The sequence below is a fragment of the Onychomys torridus genome, chromosome 10 (assembly GCF_903995425.1).
Source record: "Onychomys torridus chromosome 10, mOncTor1.1, whole genome shotgun sequence".
Classification (NCBI taxonomy): Eukaryota; Metazoa; Chordata; class Mammalia; order Rodentia; family Cricetidae; genus Onychomys; species Onychomys torridus.
In genome coordinates this window covers 25750414-25766405 of record NC_050452.1, presented here as the reverse complement: position 1 = coordinate 25766405, position 15992 = coordinate 25750414, and the positions used below count along the sequence as shown (strand labels likewise).

Sequence of the window (15992 nt, the reverse complement as noted above, 5' to 3'; positions counted from 1 at the left end):
GTTTGTTTGTTTGTTTGTTTGTTTGTTTTTATGGTGGTGGTTGTGAGACAGCTGTCCTGGAACTTACTATATAGGCTAGCTTGGCTTTGAACATACAGAAATCAGCCTGCCACTGCCTCTCCACTGCTAGGATTAAAAGCATGAGCTGTCAGACCTGACACTGCTTCCTGTTCTGGCACTTGTGTGGTAGTCCTTCTGTGATTTTCCTGTGTGAGGTACCAAAGGCAAGTCACATGCCCACAATCACATGGTTCAAAGATGAAGAATATGTGCAATACATTAGTCTTGATCACTGAGTGAGGTCCTGATGTAGGTTATTATTTTTGGAATTGTGCTATTACAGAGACGTAGGTGCTGCTGTAAATATTCAGAGGAAAGGAGGTGAGAGCCTGTTGATGTAGATGTAGACAAAGCTGATTTCATTTTGAGGGTTACGCATGCTCAAAGACCCTAAGAGTTCCCATTGCCTTTTCATTTGTGGTCCCCTGATGTGATTCAGGTGTGAGAGAGGAAAACCTTGTCAGGATCATGGGAACAGTATTCTAGTCCTTCCCTTCCCTTTCCCAGCCTAAGTTTAAGCAGCTCCTCGGCAGGGCCAGAAACCTGGCTGCATTACAAACTCCTCACATTTAACCATACTGATGTCGTGCCATTCTGTACCCTGTGTGACATTTGCCTTTCACCTGGTTGTCCAAAGGTTGCTTAGGGACTAGTGCAAAATTTGGTGGGCTTTTCTGATTAGGGGCCTGAAAGCAAAGCTCAGGGCTAGACACTAACTGGGAGGCACTAGAAACCCTCTGGAGGGGTTTCCAGGAGGGAAGGACATCGGAAAGATACCCTTGGAGAATCCCATGCCCAAGAGCTCCCTTTGGTATTAGGGACATGGCCTGGTGTCAGGGCGAGTGCCTCTACAGACTGGCAGACCCCATAGTGCCTCTGTAGCTGAGGCTATGACAAGAGTCCAGGAATGGGGCAGGGCAGAATGCAAGTGAATTGGCCCTTTGATTCACACCCCATGGAGTTCACAGTTCCCAGAATTCCTGAATGAATGCCTGTCCTGGCTCACATTCACTGGAGGCTCATTGACCACAGAGCCTTGTGACCTTTGGTGGCCATAGATGAATGTTGTTTCCTGGCACTGCACATCTTACAACATTGCAAGTTTAAAAAGTGCTTACTAATCCTTTTTTTTTTTTAATTGCATTAAATGTAAAATAGTCAGGCGTGGTGGCACACTCCTTTAATCTTAGCACTTGGGAGGCAGAGGCAGGAGAATAGCACTGTTACACAGAGAAACTCTTATCTCCAAACAAAACAAAGTATTATTTATATATAATACCTATTATATATAAAGGCACTTTGGTCATATGCCCTTCTTATCATCATCTCTTCCTTTCAGCAACCTTTTTTTTTTTTTTTTTTGGCAGCAAGTTTCCTCCTTTCGTGTGTGTGTGTGTGTGTGTGTGTGTGTGTGTGTGTGTGTGTGTGTTAATTAAATGTCACTGCATTTAATTAGGGTTGTGTATTTGATCAAGGGCAACTTACCAGTGGCTATACCACTAAAGAATATGCCTCGCTACTCAAGCAACTGTTAAGTGCTGTAGATGAGACCTTACAACTCCCACCCCCATCCATGATAGAATGTTGGTAGGCCCAGGTTCCAGCAGGCCTGTGCTGTGAGTTCATGGGTCAACAAACATGTAACAGTCAGCCCCATTTCACTACAATCATACAGTGCTCATAGATTGCTACTCTTTCCAGAGGAACCTAGATCAATTCCCAGCATCCATATCAGATTGGTCACAACTGCCTATAACTCCAGCTTGCCTGAGGGGATATATACACACATAACATACACAGACATATAAATTTTAAAAACGTTAATTAAAAAAAAAAAAAAACTTAGCCAGGTGGTGATCCCAGCACTTGGGAGGCAGAGGCAGGTGGATCTCTGTGAGTTGGAGGCCAGCCTGGGCTACAGAGCAAGTTCCAGGACAGCCAGGGCTACCCAGAGAATCTTTATCTCCAAAAACCAAACAACAACAAAAAACTTGGAAAGTGCTCTGGCATTAAAGAAATTAACATTGGGAAGTGGAGAGATGGTTTATTTGTCAGAATGCTTACCAAATAAGCTTGAGACCCTGAGTTAGGTCCCTACACCATATAAAACTGGGAATCTCACCACAAGGGAAGGCAGAAACAGGAGGATCCCTGGAGCTGGCTGGCCAGCCAGTCTGACTGAATTGGTGAGTTCATTGAGAGACTGTTTGAGAAAATAAGGTGGAGTATAATTGAGGAAGACACTTGACATAGCTTTTCACATGCACCCACAATCATCCTGACACATAGAAAGCAGTGTGCCTGCTTTGTTCTCAAGGTTTCAGAATCAAAGCACACTGGCTCACCAAGTAATTGCTGACATTCCAGTTTTTTCAGAAGAGGAAAATGGTGTTCTCAAGTGATTTTGCACCAGTAATTTAGGACAGCCACGAAGCAAGCCACATGGCCTGGATTAAGCTGTTAACTCCACTGCCACAGCTGTAGGCTGTGGTGGAAAACAAGACATTCATGAACTTGCAATTTATGAATTTTGTCACCTCTGCCCACTGTTAGTGGGAATTTCCATGTACCAAATGCTTTAAGGACTTGTCACACTAAAATCTCAGTAATTAAGGCTTTTGCTTTTGTTTTTTGCTTTTTGTTTGTTTTCCCCCAGTATTTCATTTTACTGACGAGGAAATGATCTAAAAGAAGCCAGGCATGGTAGTGCCTACCTGGTCCTAACTACTTGATTAGGCAGGGCAATTACTTGAGCCCAGGAGTTGGAGGCCAGCCTAGGTAACATAGACCCTGGCTCAAAAGAAGAAAAGCCTCAGAATTGAGTTATCAACTTTGTCCTGATTCTGAAAGGCAGGTCCGCTTGCGCTGAGATCTCTGGGTATCTGGGGGATGGCTAGTTTGCATCTTCAACCTGACTGGGTTTGGAGTTACTTAGGAGACTCCTCCAGGCATATCTGTGAGGTTTCTAGGAAGGTTGAACTGAAGAGGGAGGAAGAGCCACTGTGAATGTGGGGGGCTGAGGTCCAGGACTAAAACAGAAGAAGGAGCTGGTGGCACATGCCTTGTATCCCAGGGGTTACAGAGCGAGATGTCTTTAAAAAAAAAGAGAGAGAGAGAGAAACCACGTAGAGCTACCCACCATGGTGATGGACTGCATCCTCAAACTGTAAATCCCAGATACGTGAACCGCCCTCCCTAGGCTTTTGTTGGGTGTTTTGCCTCAGTGACAAAGTGCATCTGCTGTGGGACTGGATGGTAGCAGGTTTTGGATCAAGCGTTAGGACCAGGATTGTGAGGTCAAAGGGGATACTGCACCTATCCACTCCAGTTATATCCGGAGAGACTCACTGCCTCCTTGGAGCTGTGCTCAGCCATTGGAAAGGAGGAATGTCCTCCTAGACAGGGTTTAAGAGCAAAATGGCCTATGCCTGCTCCCATGTCTCTGTTGCTCTTCTTGTGGGAAACCAAAAACAAATGGAATGTAGACTGCAGGTCTTCAAGAATGTCAGGCCATGTGGCATCAAGGAAATGGCTGGTGAGTCACTCTAGGCTAAACCCCTTTCTTGGAGCTGGTTTCAGACGGTTTGCAGCCTATCTTGAGCCGGCAGCGCAGACTGTCTCTTTGTCCCTTCTGAGCCTGGTTCCCCCTTAGTTATTTAGGGAGTGTCAGACGACACTGTGGTAAACCATAGAATACTAAATGAATGAGGAACTGCTCTAAGAGTTGACAATCTCTAGGGCCGGAAGTTGGATGTTGGGGTTGAGCACATAGAAGTATAATTGGCCCAATTCTTCAAATACAAACATTGTAAGTCCTGGGACTGTCAAACTAGTCTGGGATCTTAGGCAACTGACTACTTCATAGAACCTCAATTCATCTACCTGTAAAATAGGACAAATATAATAAAATTACTAAAAGATTACAAGAGATGGCATAACCAGCCAGTTTCAAAAGCAATTTGCCTATTACTCAAAAGGTTAAATAGGCCCTCATGATGGTTGAGTAGGTAAAGGCCCGTGCTGCCAAACCTGATGACCTCAGTTTGATACCCAGGATCCAAAAGGTGGGAGAAGAAAAAGGACCCCTAAAGACGTCTGCCCCTGACTGACTGCTGCGCACATGCCATGCATGCACACACACGTATACACTACTTATTTACTGCTTTTTATTTTTCAAGGCAGGGGTTCTCTGTGTAGCCCTGACTATCCTGGAACCCACTCTGTAGACCAGGCTGGCATCAAACACAGAGACACAGAGTGCCTGTCTGCCTCCTGAGCGCTAGGAATATTTTTTTTTTTTTTTTTTAAGATTAACTGGAGTTGCTGGGCGGTGGTGGCACATGCCTCCTTTAATCCCAGCACTTAGGAGGCAGAGCCAGACCAATCTCTTGAGTTTGAGGCCAGCTTGGTCTACAGAGTGAGATCTGGAACAGGCACCAAAACTACACAGAGAAACCCTGTCTTGAAAATAAAACAAAACACAACAAAAAAGATTAACTAGAGTTACCACTAAAACCCAGAAATTCTACTCTTAAGAAATTCTAGGGGTTGGGGATTTAGCTCAGTGATAGCCCTGGGTTCGGTCCTCAGCTTGGGGGGGGGGGGAAGAAATTCTAAGAAAAATGAAATACTAAGTTACCTGACCAAAACAACATTATTCCTAATAGAAAAAGAAAAAAGCATCCAAATGGCTTTCACTGATGAACAGTGTATAAATGTGGTATGTCAGCACAATGGGGTATAATTCAGCCATGCAAAGAATAAAGCACTAATAAGTGCTCAAATGTAGATTTATCTTAGAAGCAATAAAAGAAAGCATAAGGCCAGCCTGTATCACATAGCAAGACAAGATCCTCTCTTAAACAGAACTGGTTACACAAAATGGTTGGTAACCACAGATAATTGAAATGTCTAGAAAAGCAGATCTGTAGGCACAAAGTAAGAGTAGTGGTTGCCAGAGACAGACTGGAAGTGACAAGTTACTGAATAGGAATTTCTTTGGGCAATAAAAATGTTCGAAAATTTGATTTCAATGTTTGCACAACTCTTAAGGATGCTAAAGAACCATAGTATTATACTACTTATTTGAGATAGGGCCATTGTAGCCCAGTCGGCCCAGAAACTCATGATGTTTTTTAGTCTACTAAGGAGATTGCAGGCATGCATGCATTAATTTTTATTTGTGCATGTGTGGGTGGGGTGATGGAATTCATACCTAGGAAGTATACACTTTAAACGTGAATTTGTGGTATGCTACTCATAACTCAATAAAACCATTGGTGAGCATGGCAACCCACAACTGTAATCCCAGCACTTGGAAGACGGGAGTACTTTGGGCTACATAATAAACTCAAAGCGCTTTGGAGACCCTATCTCAAAACAAAACAGTACAAATCAACCCTCACTAAAAAAAGGGTGTTGGGAAGGAAAAACATTACAAAGTAAAGCCAAGGTCAAGTTTTTTGTTTGTTTTTGCTGTTATTTTGTTTTAGTTTTTCGAGATACAGTTTCTCTGTGTAACAAGCTGGCCTCGAACTCACAGAGATCCGCCTGCCTCTGCCTCCCGGCTTCTGGGATTAAAGGCGTGAGCTACCCCGCCCGGCTCAGTACTATTCTTACAGGGTCTCCCACGCCCCTAAGCAGAACAGCAAGGTGATTCAGATCCCTAAACCCACTTGCGTCTCATCACTATTCTTCAAAATGCACGGGCGAAGCAGCCCCACCCACGACCCCGTTTCGCAAGGAGCCGACCCAAGGAAGCGGAGGCGGGCAGGACCTCCGGGGAAGCCCTGGGCCTTCTTCCCGAGAGCCGCAGCAGGTGACACGCCAGCCCAGGGCCAACCCGGAAAAGCCAGAAGGGCTAGTCCAGGTGAGTTTTCGTGATTGGCAGCCAGGGAAGGAGGGCCCCTGGTGACGGTTGTCCCGCCCCCTCACGTCCGTCCAGTTGGCGCCAGCGGGGAGGAGGGGCTGGGCCCGGGGCCCTCGGCACCCATTGGGCGCGTGGTGGGAGCTCCCCGGGGAGCCGCCCCCAGCTTTGCGGCAGCCAATGGGCGCGGCGCGTGGGCGGGGCGTCGGCAGCGTCGGCGGAGGCCGGGCGGCTGAGGCGGCTAGGGTGGCCGCTGGCGCTCTGGTGGCGGGCGCGGCCAGGATGGCGAAGAGCAGCAGAGAGAATGGGCCGCGCGCGCCCGCAGCGGGCGGGAGCCTGTCGGGGACCCGGGAGAGCCTGGCCCAGGGCCCCGACGCCGCCACTGCCGACGAGCTCAGCTCGCTCGGTTCCGACTCGGAGGCCAACGGCTTCGCCGAGCGCCGCATCGACAAGTTCGGCTTCATCGTGGGTTCGCAGGGCGCCGAGGGCGCGTGAGTAGCGCGGGGGTCTGGGCCGGGCGCGGGGCCAGCGCGGGCGCGGGCCTGACCACCAACGTGTCTCCACTGCCCCGTCCCCACGGACCCGCCCCGAGCGGCTGCCGACTTCCTAGCTACGTCGGACGGACAGGCCACCCGCTTCCTCCCGGTCCCCACGCCGGTACCCCTTCCCCCCGACCGACTGATCCGCTCCTCCGAGGGACTCACATTGCACCCCCGACTGGAGGATAGGCACCAGCACCAGCCCCTAGACTCACCAGGTCACCCTGGCCAAGGCTGATTGACTTTGCCACCCCTTGACATGCGCACAGATAGCTGCCCCATACTTTCCCCATAGCTGCCCTCCTCCCTCCCCTCCCCTCGAGTCCTTGTCTCACCCCTCCCGACCCCCACCCCAGGAAATCTTAGATCAACTTCAGGACTCCCGGCCGGCTCCACCCACTCCAGGTCACACAGAGACACATTGACCCTGGCCACCTCCCTCCCAGACAGTCCCATCTTGTCACCCGCAGTTTCTTTCCATCCTGGAAAAGTCAGAGAGTGTCTGTCTGTCTGTCTGTCTGTCTGTCTCTCTCTCTCTCTCTCTCACACACACACACACACACACACACACACACACACACACCCCTTCTGCCAAAAGGCAGCTTTGTCCATTGTCACAGGCAACAGGTGGGCAGTCACTCCCCCTTCCTAGTAGTTATAGAGTGACAGTGCCTCACCTCTTGGATTCACTGTCAGCTTCATCACCGCAGGAGCCAGCCAGCAGACTCCCAGGCTGCTGTGTGCGTGTATACTTCCTTCCCAAATCCAGATGTAGGGCAGGACAAGGAGGAGGGAGACTGCAGGAGCCCCACTTAAGTAGCACCCCACCCTTGAGCACCCAGGCACCCCACTGGCCACTAGAAAAAGGTGAGGCAGTGGAGTAGCACCTTCCAAGATGAGCATGTTGGGCTAGCCTTCTGTCCCACAGAACCCCTGGAAGTCAGTCCTCCCAGAGACTTGTGAGTTCATCTGGTGGGCCTCTCAGGAAGATGGCCTCCAGATCCCACTTCATTCCAATTGTCCTGTGGTATGTGACTGGTGCCATACAGAGAACTGATAAGCCTCCCTCCCACTTCTATAGAGACAGAAAGAACCTCACAGTCACCAGGAGAGCCTTACTCCAGAATATATCCCTCCCTTTCCTCTGACTAGTTGTGACTGCCCAAGGTGTCCCCAGCTATTCTCAGGACTTGACTATCTTAAGAAACCTACTCCATAAAGTTCCATATAAATGTCACTTCCATAATCTCATAACTCCCCCCACCAAGAGTCTCTTATTCACCAGGCCTCCTACTCCTTAGGAGGAAAATTTTACAAATCCAGGCTTCTGACCTAGATGGAGTTTCCTCCCACCCACTAGATCTGTCTCTACCACCCCCTCTAGACTTGCTCACATTAGGCTAAGCCCAGTCCAGTCCCAAACCAGGAGAACTCCTCATTCTCACCCTCCATCCTGACTTTGTCCTGTTTCCTTGGTCTGAGCTACATGTAGAGAGGATTTAGGGTGTGTTTCAACTGGGGCCAGGGAGGGGTGAGGTCTTGGGCGCATGGGAAGGGACTCTCAGTATTATTTGTAGGGTCTTGGAAGTAACAGCTCAGATTTGCTGGTAAATTCTAAAGCATGAAAATGCTTCTTTCATGCTTATTAGGCATTTAACCAGTTTTCAGGGTACAGGGCGATGTGATAAAGTGAGGAAGGGCCAGACTTAGGGCTCATACTTGTTGGCTGTGTGACTTTGGGCAGATCTTGAATCCCTATCCTGTTTATTCAAGGACAAAATTAATGCCTATATCCAGTGCTACTGAGAAAAGTGAAAATCTGATACCTAGGTCTCAGCACCATGCCTGGCACAAGTAATAGCCCAAGAAATAGTTTTCGTTCTCCTTCTAAGGGTCTGAGAAATGAAGAGAAAAATGAGGGCGTACCTCTGGTATTTGTGGGAAGTCACCCAATGGGAGCACCTCCCTTTGGCTCTCGTCCCCAATCAGGCAGCCAGATGTCTATCGTCTCCACCCTCCAACTGCAAACCCGGGTTGTGGCTCTGCAAGATGCCCTCTCCATCTCCGGTGTCTGTGAGGCCAAGGCTGAATGAGATGCCCGATCTACTTCTGTCTCCCTACCTCATTTTCTTCAGCTTGTCTGTTAGCAAAATCTCTGGTATCAGAAAGCTTGGATCTTCCTTGTTTAGTTTATGCTGTGGTTCTAAAAAAGCCAAAAGTAAGTCCCTGCCCAAGGCCATAAGAGGGGAAGTTGTGGGAAGTTTCAGGGTGACCGCCCTGAACCTAGTCTTGTGGTTGAGGGTTAGGAGTCCATGTGCTATCCCAGAGAAGTGAAACATTAGCACAAATGGCCTGCAGTGGAGATGATGGGGACTCTGTCTCCAGTTTAAAGGTCCATTTCAGACACCCTGGGCCAAACGTTGCCTCAATACAGGTCAGTTTTGGTAGTTGCAGGGGCTGTGGGCATGGGAAAGAAACCGACGCTTCCTCATTCTAGTGTCTGTTACATTCTGGCCTGTAGTATATCATAAAATTATAGGCTAAGCTGGAATGGATCTTAAGAGATTGACCAATATAGCCTGTGTCTAGAAGATAAAATAGACCAGAGAAGCAAAAACTTGCTTAAGTTCACTTAACATATTACATCAGAACTAGAATTTGGATCCAGGATGTGAGAATCCCATCAGGACCAGCTTCACCATCCATAATTATGGCCCTTGGCCCCCATCAGGAAACCGGTTGGCAGGCAGGCAAAACTGGAGAGGACTAATAGGAACCTACCTGCCCTCACCCTTGCTTCCTTCATTGTGGGGGCTAACAGGAATGGCCAGGAAGGGTAGGAGCATGTTTGTCACTAGTCTGATTAGATTAGGTAGGGCTGGACCAACCAGGCTTATTCACCTTTTTCTCCTCAGATCTGCAGTGGAGTAAATGCTCAATATTGATTAATTGAATGATTTACTGCTAGATATTTCAAGTCAGAAAACTAAAAGTGAACTTGGAGGTGGCCACTGTCATACAGATAGGTGGGAAACAAGTATTAGCCTTGCATTTTCAGTCTGTTAGGAGAAAAGCTGGGGGTTGACCCCAAAGTAACTATGCTGCTCCACTTTTCCATCTTCTCATTCAGCCTGCTCTGTAGAGAACCTTTTGTGGGACTGAACTGTTTCCTGTCTTCTCTTGAGCAGTAGCCAAAGGCAAGAAAGCAACTAGCCCATGAATGACCATGTGGGTGGCAGAGCCACAGACAGAGGCCCTGGCAGCATTAGTTCTGGGTTAGCCCAAGACTTAGCTGGACAGTGAAATCCCAAGAAGACCAGGTGTTCTGAGCAGGGAAGGGTGGGAGAGGAAGAGTGATATCACCCTTCCATCTCTTGAGGGAGAAGAGTGACCTATCTGATGGTCCTTCTGCAGCTGAAAGTTGGTCAGGACGTGGAGAGGACATAAGTTAAATCCCTGGTAGCTGGAGAGGTAAATCCCTAACCTTCCTCTTCTCTTCCCAAGTGATTATCAGCACTAGCCTGAGGCTGGAGCTTCCCACCCTGCCTCTCTATCTGCTCAGTATGTAGGCCAGATGAGTCAGGAGTTAGACTCTTTGGGATCCTGTGGGCATTGGCTTCCTGTTCAGGGAGCAAGTGATCTGAGCTGAGCTCAGGGAGAAACATATGGAACCGTAGTATTGTCTTCTTAATCCCCTGGTTCCCTCTCTTCTAACCAATTATATCAGCTCAATGACTTTGGTAGTCATAGAACTGGCTTAATTGGCAGCCTTACAGATTGTTCTATGCCAGTTTTTGTTGAGGTGGGGCCAGGGCTGTCCTGGCAAGCCAGAGCCTGCCTCTTTGCTGTGCTGCCTCCACTGCCTTTTTTAGTTTGTAAGCTCAGACTATGCACTTCTCTTGAGGTATTACAGGTCCCAGGAGAGCATGAAGCTGGCAATGGTCCCTGGGTAGTTCATTTGGAAGAATATAGCTGTACACGTGTGGCCCAGGTCTTTGATTCAAGACCTTGAGCCTTCCCATTTTTTTCCCCTCATTCCTTCTCTCAGCCTCTAAGGAAAGTCCAGTTTGATGGCCCTGTTCAAGATCTGACTTGGTAAAAGAGGAGGCAGCTTGCCAGCTGCTGTCCTGGGAAGGTGCCTGTGTGTCCAGTTGCTAGAAACCCTAAGCTGTGGGAAAGAGATAAGCAGTGGAGCCTGCTTGATGTTTTGTCTTCCCAGCATCTGGCCTGAAACAGGACCTGGGGGTAGGGGATAACAATACCTGACTGAGCCGGGCAGTGGTGGCACACACCTTTAATCCCAGTACTCCGGAGGCAGAGGCAGACGGATCTCTGGGAGTTCAAAGTCAGCCTGAGCTACAGAGTGAGTTCCAGGACAGGCTCCAAAACTACACAGAGAAACCCTGTCTCGAAAAACCAAAAGAAAAACAACAAAAAAACTACACACACACACACACACACACACACACACACACACCATACCTGACTGAGGTTCAGTCACCCAATCTGTTTGCATCAGAGTGGGGAAAGAAGATAGTCCTGGGCCCTCTCCTAATACAACTTCTGGAGCCTGGCTGTCTGTGTGACTTAGAACATGCTGCCTCATCTCTGAACCTCGGTGTTTTACCCACTATGCTAGTGCAGACTTTGTGGGGTTGCTGTGAGGTTTAAATGAACTGATGTGTGAAAAGAGCCTGGGACAGAGTAGGTGCTCAATGACTATTAACTCCCCTTTTAAAGATGAGTAGTTAGTTAGTGATCTACTCCCTACCTCAGGCCATAGTGAGAAGAGAAAATCCTAATCCAGGTGAACCTCATTTCCCTTGAAAGGGTGGTAGTCTCAATTCTGAACACCAGCACCTGAAGACCTCAGAAAAGAGTGCCCCAAATTTATCACCTGATAAATCCTGAAGCAGCCAGGCCAATTTTCTTCCTCCCACGTGGGTTCTGTGGGGAGAATCCTAGAAGAGAGAAAACTGGCCTGGCTGCCCCACTGTCAAGCCAACACTCCTGCTTATAAGCTCCCTTAGCCAGGAGTTTAGGGCAGCTGCCAACTTGGATTTCTTTGTTTCATCTTATCTTTCTCCATCTTTCCTACCTGACACTACTCTGCTTCTTCTCTAGCTCTTCAGAAACCAGCACAGATTAGCTCTTTACTTCTGCTTAGGTAGTGAGGTAGTCAGCCCATGTAGCAGCCTGGGGAGCCAGCTAAAGGCTTTGTTTTGCTAGCTCAGCCACTTTAGCAGTGAGCTTATTTCCCAGACACTCTTGAATACCTGCTCTGCCAGATACTGTGATTGGGACAAGAACTGAACAAGACATCTCTGTCTTGTTGCCCTCAAGGAATTCAGACTGGTTGAAAGACAGAACCACAAACAGATCTTTGCAATGTTGAGTGATAAAGGCTGTAATTGAGGTGTGCAGCTACTCTTAGAGTCTATAAGAGGAAGCAGCAGTTTCGCCTACAACACTATGAAGAAGTACCATTTGATCCTAGCACTCAGAAGGGACAACAAGGTCTTTTTCATTGGCTGAGGAAGGACTTATGTGCGACATTCCACTCAAAAGCCAGCTCTTTGAGAAGTATAACGTGCTAAGAACAGAGATGGCAGGCAGGATGAAAGCAAGGGTAGGTTGGGAAAAGAGGTTAAGCAGATAGCCCTGAATGCCAGCCTGAGTCCCCCTGTGTTTCAGATGGGTTAGTTGTTGAAGATGACAGAAAGAGGAGCTAGATCACAGGTGATGAGATTGTCATGAGAATCTAAGACAGGCCAAAGGATCTATGGTGGGACTAGGCAGTCTATAGCCAGAGGGAGGAAGAGACTGGTAAGTCATTAGAGCTCAGACTGGCTAGCCCGAGAGTGACAGGTGGAAAGGCCTCTTACACAGCCTATCCTGGAGCCTTTGCAGTGGGCTGCTGCTGATTTGCCTTTGTCATATCCCCAAGGTGCATACTTGGCCGGAAGGCCCAGGGCACATCAAGGGGCTCTTTGTCTCTCTAGCAGGAGAGAGAGTTGGCTGACCTGGCTGGGGGAGGCAGGAGGGGAGTAACACTGAGCTTTGTAGTTGCTGCCTGGTAAACAAATTGGATGGTAAGAAAAGCTACAAGGAGAGCCAGGCTTCTCTCCAATGAGCTCGGAGTGAGACTGAGGACAGAGAAATGGCAGCTAGGACAGAGGAATGGGGCTTTCAGCATGAAATCAAGGGGAGGCAGATGACAACCAAGGGGCACTCTGATTTCATGAGTATCTTTTTTTTTTTTTTTTTTTTTTTTTGGTTTTTTGAGACAGGGTTTTTCTGTGTAGCCCTGGCTATCCTGGAGCTCACTCTGTAGACCAGGCTGGCCTCGAATTCAGAGATCCTCCTGCCTCTGCCTCCCAAGTGCTAGGATTAAAGATGTGTGCCACCTCCCCACCCTCCCACTCCCCGACTCTTCATCCCCCACCCCCCACCCCCAACCCAGCTTCATGGAGTGCCTGTATTTTCTTCTTCCAGCTGGTGCCTTAGCTGGGACAGATGAGTCCAGTATCTGTGAGAGGCAAGCTCCTAGCAAGTCTTCCAGAGTCTAGCTGGAAACATGGCTCTAGCTTATGGGATAGGGAAAGTACTAACAGGGGTATGAGGGTGCTGGTGCCAGCTTTCCAATGGACTCCTGTGCCTCATGGCTTAAGCGTGTCTCCTCATTCAGTCACAGAGCTAGTTCCCTGCTTTTTATCCAGCATTTAATATATGTAGCCCTGTGTCGCCTTCCAGATAGAAACCAGTCTTGCTTTCAAATGACTTATAGTCTAACAAGAAGTCATACATTAGACAAGTAGTTACAGGTGCAGCTATGTACAAAGGATTGTGAGGCTCAAATAAGATAACTGGATTAGGAACACAGTGCAAACAAAGACTTCTGAGCAGGGATCAAAAGACCCTAGTCCTGGGCCTCCCTGAGCTACTAAGTAGCTGTGTGACCTTGAGAAGGCTGTTTGCTTTTTTCTTTTTTGGAGCTGAGGACCAAACCCCTACCACTGAGCTAAATCCCCAACTCCAAGAAGGCTGCTTTCTAAACCTCAGTTTCCCTGCAGAGAAAATAGAGTTCATCTATCTTAAACATTCTGAGAAATGACCTTGGAAAAATGCTTTGGTAGGTAGTCCCAACACAAGGGGTCATTGTGGCACATTCCACAGAAGCCAGCACTTCCAGCATACTTTGTTCTTATGTGAGCTTTGTGCACAGAACCACTGGTCCTTATGTATGTGGAGATGTATTCAGATTGAGGATACTTTATCTCTTTTTTTGTTTTGTTTTGTTTTTTGAGACAGGATTTTTCTGTGTAACAGCCTTGTCTGTCCTGGAACTCTCTCTGTAGACCAGGCTGGCCTCGAACTCACAGAGATCTGCCTGCCTCTGCCTCCCGAGTGCTGGGACTAAAGGTGTTGTACCACCGCCCAGCAATTTATCTTTTTTTAATTTTTAAAAAAACTTTTAGTTTTTGAGATTATAATATAATTACATTATTTTCTCTTTCCCTCCCCTCCCTCTAATCCTCACACATACCCCACTCTTTGCTGAAATTTATGGCCTCTTCTTTAGTTGTCACTCGTGTGCATGTGTGTGTGTGTGTGTGTGCGCGCGCGCATGCACATGTGTGTATTTCTAAACATATAAATACAACCAGCACCGTCAGTGTAATGTTACTTGTATGCATATGTGTTCCGGGCTGATCATTTGGTATTGGAGAACCTATAGGTGAGCTCTTACCTAGGGAAGATTCTTTCTCCCTGTCTTCGGCTCTCATTTCTCAATTGTCTGTGGTTCTTTATTTAGTGTTGGGTTCCTGTGTGCTTTCCTTCTTCCACATTAGCGTGTATATTGGTGTCCGTGTCAGCCTTGTTCAGGTCATGTCAGGCAGCATGTTGATGAGACTTCCTGGGTGTCTTTATTTAGTTTGAGTCAGTGTCTCACTATGTAGCCCAGGCTGGCCTTGAGCTCAGGGAGATCTGCCCAATTATGCCTCTTGCGTGCTGGGATTAAGAACCGGTGTAACTGTGCCAAGCTTTATCTTTTTAGTCTCTGGCAATCATTATGGGAGAAATGGGAAATGAATGGAGTAAGGGTTATTTTGTTTGTTTACAGGCAGGGAAACTGACTGAGCAAGGGATGGAACTGGGCCTGCTCTCTGGGGTCCCAACTTTCCACCCTACTAAAGCTGGTGATCACCTTGTGGCCTCTCTTCCTGCCACAGTCTTAGGACTTCAGCCCAGCCCCAAATGTTTACTTTTCCTAACAGGTCTTCTGTGTTGTTATGCAGAATAGTGCAACTCCTGTCCCATGTCTGTACACATTCCCTCCCATGTACCCTGAGATGAGACAGGAACAGCTGGGTATGAGGGATCCAGGAGCTCTTGCTCCTTCTTAGTGCATCTGGGCCCTGGACACTGTATGTACAGAACAGTCTTCCTAGTCTACCTTCTGGAAGATGCTGGGTTTTTTTTTTGTTTTTTGTTTTTCTTTTTCCTCCCTGTCTTGACTTACAGGGAAGGACAACCTAGACTTGGGTCTGGGAGAGCCCAAGTTCAAGACATCAGCAGACTTAGCTCTCAGTCCTTCTTCTGACACTTTCCAGCCGTGTGACTTCTCTGAACTCCTAAATAGGACATTGTTGGCATTAGAAGAGGGAGACGTTAGGAGGAGGATGTTTAAAAAGCACCCAGCACCTCAGCCACAGAGTAAGGGCTGTGTCCTCGATGCATGATGGCTTTCACACTTCATGTTTATCTATTTTGGATTCTTTAAGACAGGGTTTTTCTTTGTAGCCCTGGCTGTCACTATGTAGACCAAGCTGGCGTTGAACTCAGAGATCTGTCTGCCTCTGCCTCCCAAGTGCTGGGAATAAAGATGTGCCCCACCACTGCCCTGCCAGCTTTCGCACATCAAGTGTGAGATTTAAGAGCCAAGTGGATCTCTGTGAGTTTGAGGCCAGCCTGGTCTGCATAGTGAGGCCGTCTTGAGATACATACATACATACATACATACATACATACATACATACATACATAAATACATACTAAAACAGACTCAGCTATCTCCTCCTCTCTTGCTCTGTCCCTCTCTCATGGGCTTTTAGTACAATTGTAAGGAAATAAGGCAGTGTAGGCATGAAGATTGAGCTTCCCTCATGTGCTCGCTCACTCACCCATGGTCTTGGGGGTAAGGCAAGAGCCAGTTCCACTCAGCTTGAGGTCAGGAGCTCCCTGACCTACCAGGGCAGGTTGGGAATTCCCCCATTAGTTCCTTATTGAGTCATTTGCAGCAAGGCCCTCTGACCGCCCTGACTCTAGAATGGCTCTTCCTTCTCTGTGGCCTATGAAGAATAAACAGAAGTGAGAGTAGAGGTAGGCTTCCTGAGAACTTCAGGGCCAGTGTGTGGCCAGAGGGCTGCCTGGGTCCTGTACCCTCCTAGGGCCATCTAGTAGTCACCCGAGAAAGAGTCCAAGTTTGCCTCATAATTACCACCACTCTTCCCCCTCTCAGTGCC

General features: G+C 48.0%; 1 protein-coding gene across 1 annotated transcript in view; it reads left to right on the top strand.

The window, feature by feature from the left end:
* The first annotated feature begins 6149 nt into the window (after positions 1-6149).
* Tbc1d10a (TBC1 domain family member 10A) overlaps positions 6150-15992 on the top strand; it is a 31529-nt gene continuing 21686 nt past the window's right edge. Inside the window, exon 1 of the mRNA XM_036201083.1 lies at positions 6150-6417. Within this exon, the coding sequence (XP_036056976.1) occupies positions 6209-6417 (209 nt within the window). The 5' untranslated portion in view covers positions 6150-6208. The remainder of the gene's footprint in view (positions 6418-15992) is intronic.